General features: G+C 42.0%; 1 protein-coding gene across 1 annotated transcript in view; it reads left to right on the top strand.

Annotated features, from left to right (window-relative positions):
• Positions 1-12828, top strand: part of KCNQ1 (potassium voltage-gated channel subfamily Q member 1) — a 330598-nt gene that overhangs the window by 529 nt on the left and 317241 nt on the right. The window contains exon 2 of the mRNA XM_031062124.1: positions 5-144. Within this exon, the coding sequence (XP_030917984.1) occupies positions 5-144 (140 nt within the window). The remainder of the gene's footprint in view (positions 1-4; positions 145-12828) is intronic.

The raw sequence follows: 12828 nt of genomic DNA, 5'->3' as shown, positions 1-12828 counted from the left end.
GCGGCCCCCCGTCAGCCTGGACCCCCGCGTCTCCATCTACAGCCTCCGCAAGCCCCTGCTCAGCCGCAGCAGCGTCCAGGGCAGGGTCTACAACTTCTTGGAGCGGCCCACGGGATGGAAGTGCTTCGTGTACCACTTCACCGTGTGAGTAGCGCCCCGCTGCCGCCGGGCACCTGCTCCGCACTCCCGTTACCGGCGCTGCAGCGCTGCCCCGGCCGTGCCCTGAGCGGCCGCTGCTGCCGAGCCCCCTCCCCGGAGGCTCCTCGGGCACCGAGCCTCCCAGACCTGCCCGGTGCTCCGGGCTTACACATCCTGCAGTTACGGTCCTTTGGGCTGTGGGTGGTTTGGTTTTTTTGGTGTTTTTTTTCCCTGCAGGTGTGAAGTAAAACAAAAGTCACCCTCTAGGGGAAAGTTTGCCCTTTTAGTTAAGAGAAATGCTGTATCTCAGTTCAGGAGCCCTTAGGTGAACTGAGATCAGATAGTGCGGGAGCTGGTTTCAGGCAATTTTCTTCAGAAGGCTACCCAGGGAGCCTTGTTCATACTGATCGTAGAAATGAAGTAGGTAGCAGTGTCACCCATGCTTTATTACTTTTTGACGCATGGCTCCTGATTTCAAGCAGTGACACCTGTGTGATGCCGATGCTCACTGCATAGCAGCAGTTTCTAATTGAACAGGTGCTATCGATTATCAGTGCTGCAGTCTTGTCAGAGGAGGATGAGAAACAGGTGATGCTCATTTTCCTTGCCTCTTTTATTGCCCCGGCTCTACCTCCTTGTGCTATCCATTACGATGGGAAGGAGGTGGTGTTCGGAGGGTGCTGTTGAGCCGCGGGTAGGTTGAAAGTTCCTTTTTCTGTAGTACTGTCTGCAGAGTGCAGTGTCAAACCCCAGCCAGCAGATCTGTGGAGCACGAGCATCCCAGCAGGTGTCTCTGTGAGGCATCAGCTTTTCCATCGAGGTGTTGCTGAAGGCTTGTGTGGCCTCTTGGGCAATTGGCATGTGTTAAACTAGGTGAGAAGGTCAGGTAGGAATGTGGTGTGTGTTTATTGTATTCATGCACAAACATATATATATATATATATGTATGTGTATATCCATAACGTGTATACATGCTTATTCCAACAGAAAGATATTTTGTGGTCAAAATCCTAAGACAAAAGCCACCAAAGTCCATTTTTATGACTTTGTTACTGTATTCTGATTTTAAGTTCTATTTCTAAGTAACTGTTATCTAAAGTCAGTGCAGGATTTTGTGCTTCTGTTCCACACTTGAGGATTCTGGAGTGTTTAGGTCAACAGGTTAAGTGGTACCAACTTTATTTTAGTGGAGGGGAAACCGCTGTCATCTGAGTGTATGTAATTGGGAGATGACTGGGTACAACTGCTGAGATAATTGTGGGCTCCATTCTCTTTAGCCTTATGATAATGCCATGAGATGAGAAAATGAGTAATGACTGTAATGATGAAGTGCCTAATAGCTGTCGTTGAACAATGTAAAACACTTTTGGGAATTGGAGCCCCCCCCCCTTTTTTTTTTTCCCTGCCCCTAACCAGGAGTTTTAGGTAGATATCTTTTATGGCTTCTGACCTTTCAGGTGTCTCAAATTATGTTTGGATCGTGCAGCAAACTGTTTTCAATATCTTAACTAATCTTCTCTAAATCTTAACAGCAAAACAGCAAGTCTAGGAAAACTCTGAAAAACAAAAACCAAGCTTATAGTCCTTTCAATACTTAAGGCTCTAGCCTGACTTTTAACTGGTTTTTTTGGGATTTTGTTTTTTTTTGTGTGTTTTTTTTTTTTGCGAATATTTGCAGTGTGGATTAATCCTGTTTGCGCAAGAATTAAGATTCTGTAATTTGTGTAAGTCATTACGTGTTTCCCCCCTCGACACACACCCATGGTGTAAGCATTAGCCCCAGCATTTCCCTTCTTTCCAGAACTCTTCTGATGCAATGACGAATGACAGTGGCAGTAAATATTCTCAAGCCTCTTACCAAGCATTGTTCAAATTCCTTAGGGCACTGAAGAGACAGAAGAGGATACTGACACCCTTGTATGTTTCTCACAAGGCAATCTTCAAGTACCATGTAGGCAGCCTAACTCTGATTCCCACCACCAGAGGGAATTAGGGAATTGAGGCTTTACTGTTCTCAGCCCTGTTTTTTTTTTTTTTGTTTTTTTGTTTTTTTTTTTTTTAGTACATAAGCTTTTTGTGCCCATTAAATCATGGTGTAAGGTACTGGTCTTTGGTCCATACTTGTCCAGCTCTTTTTGAGCTCGCAAAGCAACATTCTGCTGTGCTAAGGAATGCTCTGTTTGGACTACAATCCCTGCCAGCCAGGTGCTGAGCATTGGCAGATGACTTGTTGCTAAAATTAACTGATGAGGCAGATTTGTCTGATTCAGAGAAGCTGCTGGGCACCAGCATCTCCTCAGGAGGAGGCACAGGACCTGCTTTGTGCAGGCAGCTGGATACAAGGGATGAGGTGCAGAGCTGGAAAGGACCTGGAGTCATCCTGGAGGAAGTACTTGATTGTTCTATTGTCAGCATACAAACAGTCATTCATAGAATGCTAAGCCTGGTTTTACCTTGGGGGGTGCAAGGACCCTGGTGTTAGTCTCTCCTGCCCAAACGACTTTAAGAAACTGAACTCATTTTGCCTGTAGTCGTTTTGACTCCCGCTGCAGTCTGCCTCCTGCTCCGTTCTGGGGTTTTCAGCTGCCTGGGAGGTCTCTGTCGCGGTCCTCAATGTGTAGAGGGGAAGGAGAGGAAACGGGAGTGGTGTTAAATCAGGGCATAAAGACCTAAGCTGAGTAGAGAGCCCTGGCCAAGATCTAGCGCAGTGATGGGAGCAACCGCTGGAGGCTTAATTTTCTGTTTTCTGCATGGTGTGGAGTGTGTGGCTGTGTTCTTAATTATATGCTGTAATTATTAGAGTTAGAAACAACTCCTGGAATAGCCCATGTAACTTACTCTGGAACTGTATCTCTGGCTGCTTGTTAAAACACTGTTTATCAAGAGATAAGAGCTACATCTACTGATTGCCTGTCACACCCTTTTCCTGCTCAGGAATCTTAGTCAGTGGTATGTAGAATACTAATAGCTAAGAACTGATACTCAGGATTGATTTTCCTCGGTTTTGTATTATATTGTTTAGAAAAGGGAAGTTGGACACCAAGCTTTAATCCACAGATTCTGGGTTGTTTTGTTTCTTTCATATTATTTTGATTGCTGCTTGTTCTGGTGAGTAGCAAAGGCCCTTGTGTACCCTTGACTTAAAGGATGGAATCTGGCTGTTTTGCACAGGTCAGGCCATGACCTGTTTTCTTCTGAATTATTTCTTTCATAAGGTGTCAGAAATACCTGTTTTTCACTATGCAAAATGTATATTCTCTCTTGTTGATATTTTCAGTCTCCAGGGTAATTTGACACTCCAGTCTCTGATTAAATCAATTTAATTCTAGACAGGTATTTTCTAAGAATTTTTCTTATTTGCTTAGACCAAAGTGAGCAGAATAGGGAATGAATTATTGTGCCTCACTTATACTTGATTTTTGAAGGCTGAGGAAATAGTCTCTGTGGGGAGAAAGAATGGCTAATCAACCATTAATTAATTAACTCAAAAAACCTGCCTAAAAGTACTAGGAGAGATGATGGAACCTCTTAGTTCAGCTGCCTGACTTGGTTTGATTTTGTAATAAATTTCATGTAAATAGATGAAGCATACAGTGTACATACACCTGATTTTACCAGGGCAAGTAAATTGTGCTTGGTGGCTGAGGACCTACATGCATGGCTTCTGCAAACCCAGTTGGTGGTTGCTTGGAGACTCAGACTTTGCAAGCTTTGCTTGCCCTGTGGCCGGGCTGTATGGGCGGCAGTGTCCTGCCAGGGCCACCAAATCTGCCTTGGCTGTCAGAGCAAGGGAATGACTGAGTGCCACTGTTCTCAGTGACCTTCCAGGCTAGGGCATCTTATCACACTTATCATAGCAGTGCACCTTGAGAGGGCAGCTGTGAGAGGTGAAATGTTCTGCAGCCTGAACAAATCGAGTTTTCAGCCTCTTTGAGGAGAGGTGGAAAAAGAAACTCTGCTCTCATAGTGGCCTGCTGAAATTCTTGGGTAGTCCCACAGTTGGAAATGACTGTACAGAGTAAGTGAAGTTGTCAGATGTTAAAAAGAATGATTTTAGGTTTAGGTACTCAACAGAAGAGGTTCTTCTCACCGTCTTAATTTTAAAATAAACGTCTTAAAATATGCCTGAAGAAACTGAAGTTATGAACTGATTTCTCTTCTTCTTGGTGTGGCAAATAATGACTTCTGGCAGTATTGGTTCTTTGAAGTGTTGGCTGTAACCAGAGGGAGCAATTTGGAAACTTGATGGACCGTTGGTTTGTTCTATTGTGGCACCTCTCCTTTGTTGCCATGCAAGATAATCAGCTTCTGTCTTATCTTTGCATGCCTGTACCTGGTTCAATTTACTTTGCCTTTGTATAAGTTTGGTTTAATCAGCAATGATTGTCATTGGGTTTGTTCGAATCCCAAGTTGTTTACATAAGCTTGGCCTGGCCAGTGGCTGGGGTTTGGAAAAGTGGTCTGTGGAAACAGGCAGACTCTGAGCAGCACGGCTGCATGTGTGTGCACACAGAGATAGGGAGTGAGCGTCGATAGAATATTCCAGTTGCCTGAATCAGGACTCACAGTAATCAGTTATTAAGGCAAAGCAAGTGTTTACACCAGGCTCTTTACGTACATTACACTGTGAAGAAAAAGCCTAACTCCAACTTAAAATCCCATTTTTACTGTGTTTCCAGACTTGCTGCAAACATACTTCCAAAACCTACTGGTTCATACTTGTGTAAAATGTTGAGGAGGAAAAAAGATCCATAAAACAATTACTGTGTGCACTGCTCACACATGACTTTTCTTTCAGATTGAAGAATGTTGCAAACTGAAATGCTGTGGTTTTGGTATGAACGTTTGTATGTTTAGAGATTTTTGTAGACTTCCAGATTATTACTTCTGTTAAAAAAAAAAAGACATAAATCCTCCAAGGTAAGCATGGCTTTTCCAAGTGGAAAGAAAGAAATATGACTTGGTCAGGGTCATATTCCCTGCTGTCAATAGCAGGAAGACCCAGGTTTAACTTTTTTTGTCTCATCATGACCGAGGTAGTTTAGTTGAGGCCAATTTGCAGCAGAGCAGACACCTTTGAAACCTAACACAATATATCTATCAATGTGCTTGGTAAAGCTTTACCTGAGAGGAAAAGGCATTGGAAAGCTGACTTTCAAGTATTCCCAGAGAGGAGGGAAGACCATTTGCCTACTCCACATAAGAAGGTGTGCTCATCTTTAGGAGTTGCAACTCCTGTTTGCTGATCAGCCTGATGGTGAAGCTTGGGCTCGTGGCAGATTTTTGGAGGCAGGTGAGACTGAGAAGTGGCTTAAGGGTTTTGTTGTTCCCCCTTTGTTCTCTGCATGCTGCAGTGCAGCCCCTTAGCTACAATATTGTGTAGGGGGATAGAATGTAAGAAAATAGTGCAGAAGGTAGTCTCACACCTGGGGAGTTGCAGCTGTACTAATCTCCAAAGATCAGGAACAAGCTGCTCTTAATAGGCCGCAGCTGTGTCCAATAAGAAGATAAGTGCTACAAAAGAGTGGGTTAGCTGGTTGGGGAGAGAGAGAGAGATGGAGTTTGTTGGCTGTGCTGTGAAGAAGAAGGAGTCAGTGCTATGAGGAGCTGCATGTGAGAAATCACTGAGAAGGTATGGAACTTTTGCAATAAGATGACAACAATCAACAGTATTGCACAATAATTGTGCTTCTTTAGGACCATGTAATTGAAATAGTATTTTTTGGGCTGGCCAGTACAGAGCTTCTCCCTCTTGCCCTGTTTCCCAATTTGTAGCCTGTCAGAAGTTTCATTTTTGCTCGGGGCTGTCTGGTTGTCTTGTGGCTGAGAGCAGTCCAAGTTTGTGCCATGAAGAGCTCAAGTGTTAGAAGGGGTCCCCATTTTTCTCTCCCAGTGGGACAGTAGAAGTTCTTGGGTTAAGAAATGTAGATACAAATAACTGTAATTGACTTAAAAAAAACTTTGATGAAATCACTTCTTTGCATTATTTGTCACATTCAGTGATTGTTGCATGAAAATTATTGTGGAAATGTATTTTGACTGTTGAAGTGGAAGGGAGGTGAAAATCCCGGGTACCTTCTAGTTAAAATGCCTTTTGAAGACACCTCTAGCAATAATTGGGAAAATCCAGTTTCTGTTCTGAAATGCATAGTGGGATATGGTTGGCTACTAGGAAAAAAAAAATTCATTGGGTCAAGGCAGTTTTGTGGGGAGAAAAAAGACTTTGTAATTGTATTGGTGTTTAGGTTTTCTAGAAACAAATGGAAGCAGAAGACTGTAAACTGGCAAAAATTAGTGCTCAGTAAAGACATGTTGTGTGCAGTGGAGAAATAAAGAACTGTGAAATGCACACATAGAAGTTATGCATTTTTTCAATTTGGGCAGGCTTTCCTAGGATTGGCCTTCTCTCTTTTCCCATCATCCTTCCAGTATGACATTTCAGTCCTTCTCTCATGTTTGCTTTTAAATGTAGAAAAATAATTATCCTGCCTTTAAAAGTTGCCCATGAATGATCTTAAAAAAAACCAGTAAGTTCAGCATTCACATTTCTGTGTCTCTGTCAAATGGTTGGTTGGGCAATTCTGGCACACTTCCTTGCCCTGACTCCTCAAGTGCCAGGGAAAAACCATGCAAGGCTGTGTAGCTAGGCCTCTTTCAAAACTTCCATTGCAGCTGAATCAAGGCTAGAGTTGAGATTCAATTGCAGTGAACTAATTAGGCTGAGCTCCAAGTGCCTGAGTGCTGGATGTGTTACAAACAACGGTGCCAACATATGCTGCAGGGAGCTATGCACAGGCACAGGGCTTAGCTGACTTCAAACTTGGCACCACCTCATTAATTTGGTCTGTTAATAGATTGTTTAATGTGCATTAGTGGCTGAGCACAAAAGCTGTGAACACCTGCTCATTCAGTTCCACATGGAAAATAGTGTCTTGTTGGGGGCAAGGTGTTTTTCTGCCTGCCAACGAGAGGTCCAACATGTTTCAGATGCCTTGGAGAGCTGCCAGATGCAAATAAACCTGGTGGGGAGGCTGAGTTACAGCAGAATGCCTAGGCTGGTGAGGTTTTAGGTGGGGTACTCAGCCTCCTCGTGCAGTCATGCTTCATCTGGCATAATGGCCTGGGAGAACCATTATAATACCAGGCATGGTAATGGGAGAGCACAGGCATTTGCCAGGCTCTGCTACAGGAGTAGTTGAGGTATGGAGTTCTTACCTCCTACCAGGAAGATATGCATGTAAGAGTGTATTTATATCTCTGTTTGTAAGTAGGAGCATTCAATGCTGTAGTAATCAAATTTAATATTAATTTTACTGTAAATTTTTATGTAGTTTTTTTTAATATGAAATTCTAAAGCTGCTCTCAACGAAGAGTCTTTCTGGCTTCCAGGGTGTGCATACCTGGAGGACTGTAGAGGTGCTTGGTGTGAGCTTTTCCCTTGTCTGATATGACCAATTTTTGAGGATATATAGACTTTCTTCTTTTTTTCCTACTCTCTGGTACAGAATACTAAAATAATAGCCATTTTCTATGTTCAAGGAGCTGTAAGAAGTTGCACACAATGCAAAGCAGGGCCTGAGTAAGTGTGTAAGTGTAGTGTAAGTAGTTTAAAATATCAAAAAAACAACACCAAAATCCAACAAAACTCCCAAAACAACAAAACTTCACAAAACCCGAAAATACTGTCCCACGTTTCCTCAATGGTAGTCCTGTCTTTAATAGCCACGTTCTATAACAGAAAATGTGACCCCTGGAAACATTACAATAAAACATAGGCACAGGGGAAGTTAGTGTTTTATTGAAGCTTAGTACAACCACCATGACAAAAGCCAGGGTTTTTTTTCTCTGAACTGCTTTAGTGTCAGAACTTCCAGTTGTGTGAGATAATGAGCACACATTTACTCAGAACTGACTGAATCCTTTTTGAGTTAAAGAAAAAAAATGTCTGGTACTTTTTGCAAGGAATACATCAAGCACCAACTCTCTAGCCTTGGGATTTTATCATTTTAAAAGCAATAAATTCCCCAAAATAGGAAATTATACTGTAGGTTGTTCAGTGTTAAATATTCCTAGCAAAGTGTCCAGTGTAGGCATTTTTATTTTAGGTCTTGCTCTTCACAATCACTGTGATGATTTAATATTTTATGAAAAATGTTAACCAAAGTCAAAATAAACCTGGGACAGGGCTTCTGGATCCTTTTAAGTTTCTTCTGCTTCCGCAAATATCAATGCGGATCTTTGAATTTCATATTAAAGCTCTTGCTAGGAACATACATCTCATAAATGTTTTGCTAATGCCAGTGGACTTCTGAGACCTCATTTGACAACACAGTTTTGTCCCATTTGTAATAGAGAACTGAATTTTTTACTCTCAACTATAAAATCCCTCTGTAATCTGCTGAGGTTTTTTAAAAAGTAAATGCTTTGTTATGTAACTACACTAGTATTTACTTCAAATGGGAAATATACTGTTTTTAGTCAGCTAAGATCATAGAATAGTAGAAAATCTTTGTTTATCCTAACAAATTGTGCTCTTGATAATAACCTATTATTTTTACTCTTACCCCAGAAATAGAGCATACATTTTATTTTGCAATAATAGGAAATATCATACATTTGTTGGAGTAATATTTGGTTTGATTCTTAAGAAGTTATCATCATGTGTTTAACTTAACTCTGTGGACAGCTGTTTGCTTCCTAGTGGGAGCAATTTGTAAAGGTAAAAGGTAGGGATCCAACTAGTGAAGAGGGAAAAACTTGCATATACTTCTCTCCAAAATTAGGGCAATTAAAACTACTTGCAAGGCATTGTGCACCAGATGTGTATAAATATTTTAATATTATTTTATTTATAGTAAGGCTGATTTTTCTTTAACACTAGGCATCTTATGGTGCTAATTCTGTATGAACTTTGTCCAGGTGACTGCTGTCTCTTGTAAATATGTCAAATCACATACCATTTGTATGCAGGTTTTTTACCATCTCACCAGTAGTTTTGTTGTAGGTTTCTGACAATTAGTGGTCTTCCCTCTGTCCCTCCTTATGTGTTTTAGGCTGGGCAAGAACAAAGGCTTATCCCCTCTGTTTAGACCAGAGTGTGGTCACCCTTGCAGTATGCTGCTCACTGTCAGACAGCTGGAACTGACACAAGGAGACTGGGCAGGCTTGGATGTGTAGAAATTCAGAAGTTGTTGGGTTTCCTCTGCAAACCTACAATGAATTCCTGAAACCTCAGGATACTTTTAAATTGTTTCAATTTTTTACAGTGTTTTCTCATTGCGGTGCTAATATTGCACACTTTTATATTATTTGGATAGTACAGAAAATTGAGTCATGGTCTGAGCACAGAATGTAAATCACCCGCCAGGTAATTTCCTTGGATTCTCTCCAAAGACACCAGGTGTAATAGCAGAGGCAAGGACTACAGAGCTCTTGCTCATCCCTTGTACTGAATGCATTTTCGTCCTGCAGAGTAAGGAACTGCCTTCCAAGAGTGTGTTTGCTCCTGCAGCAGCTGTCCCCTTCCCCATGTCATCTGAAAATGAGCTGGGATTGGGTAGAGTCTTCTTTTTCACAGGAAGCTGCATGTCAGCACAGTTGAAGGTGCCTCATCTCTTGCACGGATGTTGACAAGTAGAGCAAAGGAGAATGAATGCAGGAAATGGTTTCTGCTGCTAATCTCATTCTTACACCCTTCAAATGCCTGTGCCCAATTATTTGTGCAGGGCAGTGGAGATAGGGGAAGAGACAAGAGCAAAGATCTTTCATCCTGTGGCTTCAATAAGTAGAGAATGTCCTCTGCCGACCCTGTTAAGAATCAGTGGTGTTTGTATTCTGTGCAATGGCTTTATCTGATCTTTACAAACTTCAGCAAATAAGGTCCTATTTTTCCCCTGATATTCATCGTAAATAGATCTAGTAGAAGCTATTTGTTTTTCACCCGTCTTAGAAGACATTAAAATGTGGTCAAACCTGACAATGAGTAAATAACTAAACGTGTATTGGTTTATTGTAGTGTGAGTAAACTTCATGTGATTGTATGCTGTTATCTTGGCTGTGACCCAGAAACTATTGATAATTGGTTATCTCAGCACTTCACTCAAAATAAACCTGCTCACTTGATGTTTTCTGTGTCAGCAGGTCATCCAGCACCCTGGCACTAAGCTGTGTGAGCATCCTGTTTCAACAGCATGTAAAGTATGCCAGGCACAGGCATCTGAGTGTTACCCAGTCATGTCAATTGTATGCCTTCATAGTTCTGTTCATTCAAGACAGCCATCTGTACATTTTATTTAGCTTTGTGGCACGATCTTTTTTGGGCAACTACATATTGAGCCACAGAAATGAGAGAAAAGCTACAAGAGTGAGGGAGAAAACAGACCTTTGGAATCCTGCAGGTTTTGCAGCATGTGGAAGGCTGTAGGTGTGCTTGTGTTAATGCTGACCCTTCTTGGGTGTCTGATTGCATATTGCACTCTGATTTTCAAGCACTGAGGTTATCTCTGGACGACTTCTGTGGCATTCTTTTGTTGTCTGGCTTTAACAGGAAACATTACACATCCATCAAGTCTCACCGTAAAGTGAAATAGAGAAATTGAACTGATGGTGAAAATGTGATGTACAATTAGAAGAGCCTGATCTCTAGAAATTTTCAGTGGATTGTATCTGTAGGAGTAAAGGGCCACCTGCTTGTACCTCTTACATCAAAGAGTAGAGATAAAATTCAAGCTGGTTTTGATACTAGCTGTTAACCTCTGCTGAGGCTGTCTGCTGTTTCCAAGGGAAGTTTTCTGTCAGATATCTTTCTCTTGAAAGAAACAGTGCTTGTTTCAGGAAACTTGTATATGGTCTGTATTTGTTGCTATATTATTAATATTATAGTAATAATTAAATATTAAATATACAACATTATATATTATTATATTATTGAAATAATGCAAAATGCCATGGGATTATTTTCTTGAGGAGTTCTGCTGGAAGTGACTTGGTAAGTAATCAAACTGTTTCTCAGTACTTTGAGGAAATCAGTCTGTCTGTTTATACAATGTGTGCCAGCAGTCAGTGTGAGCTGTGGTCAAAAGCCACAGCCATGTGTTTCATCTTCAGTTTCCTCCTCCTCCCTGTAACAAATGCAATCTGATGATGCTACTGTCTGATTGCTAAAGTGAAGTGCTGTGTTTTCTTTGGAATTGCAGTCTCTCTCCATCCCCCTCAAACACCACTTCTGTCAGTTTGAAGCAGACTTTGTCATCACTGTTTTTTTCCTATGGTGCCTCTTTTTGCCTGCTCCCCAGCCTCCCTGTGTCTCAGGCATATTGGTGTGTAGAAGAGACTTTGTGTTCTGTTGAATTTTAGTGGCTGTGAAATACCATGGGAAACTTGTGCAAGTTTTGGACAGGAACTGAGGGCAGAAATGAACTCAGTTGGAGCAAAGCGTCCCATAGGCAGCTGTTGATTAACCAGAATAAAATTTGGCTTCACCACTGAGATTAGCACCTACCTTGGTAAAATAAAATTGGTATTCTGGAGCATGTCATTTAAAAGGCATTTATAAATTGAACTCAGCTTTGAATAAGTGGTTTCCTACATAGTTAGGATATGGTGTGGTAATGAAAGTAGTTTCTTCACTTTACTGTGTCTTGTGATAAATGTAAGGAAGAATGAAATGTTTTTTTACCATTTCATTTTTACCGGGATATTTTCTAGGAACAACACTGCCATTGCAATGCAATGAAGATAAATAGTCATGGGAAAGCCAGACAATGTGTGCTTTCTTTCCCAAAGTGTAAAGTGACTGCTCCATAGTAATGAGCTGAAACAAGTTTAAATTCATGGAATGAAATGAAGGAAAATAGCCTAGACAGTCAGGAAGAAGGACCACCTGTAAATTTACTTTTTCCTCACAACTCCTCCAGATCAGTGTTACTGGCTGCCTTTTAACATTTTACAGAGAGGAGTGGACCAGATGAGCTCCATCAACATCCCAGGGACCTGAATGAAAGCATGAGATTTACTGGCTGTAACCTTCCCTGCACTTCATATCTCTACCAAATTTGATACTAATCAAGATAGTTTTTAAGGATGCGTTTCTGCTGCTAGATGTGGATTACAGCTGAGCTGTGCCTGCTAGATCAGCCTGGATAAAGCTGTGCTAAGCATGGAGGTAGAGGGAATTCATGAGCAAACCCTGCACTTGCACCAGCTGGTGGGGTGTGAGCTCGTTCTGGCCCAAAAGCTCAGTAGCTGCAGCAGTGCAGGGCTGTGCCTGTGCTGGCAAAGGGCTCCTTAGCACAAGTGAGCACCAACAGTCCTGGCTGGCACTGGGACCAAAGCCTGGCAGAGGCTGTGACTGCACCTAACTGGGTAGAGACACTGCAATGTGCTATAGCATGACCTTCTAGAGCCGGGATCCCCGTGCCCTGTGCATCCTTACATCATCTAGTGCTCTGGGAATGTTTCTGGCCTCTAGGATGAAGTGACCATACACGTAGGTAGCCAGTCTGTGCTCCTGAGTTTGCCCCTGGCGCTGCTGTGGTGCCTCAGAGCGCTTTGCTTTCAGCACCCGTGGATGTGAGTGAGTGCAGTGACATCAGGGACTGGCTGACAGCTCTATCATAAATAAGGTTTTTAGCCTTCTTACCCCCTGAGTCACAAGTTCAGTGGAAGTTGGAGGCTGTTTGTTCTAGATGT

This window comes from Geospiza fortis, unplaced genomic scaffold, assembly GCF_000277835.1.
Source record: "Geospiza fortis unplaced genomic scaffold, GeoFor_1.0 scaffold524, whole genome shotgun sequence".
Lineage (NCBI taxonomy): Eukaryota > Metazoa > Chordata > Aves > Passeriformes > Thraupidae > Geospiza > Geospiza fortis.
Note: the sequence above shows the minus strand (reverse complement) of the source record. Positions and strands in the feature narration are given on the sequence as shown.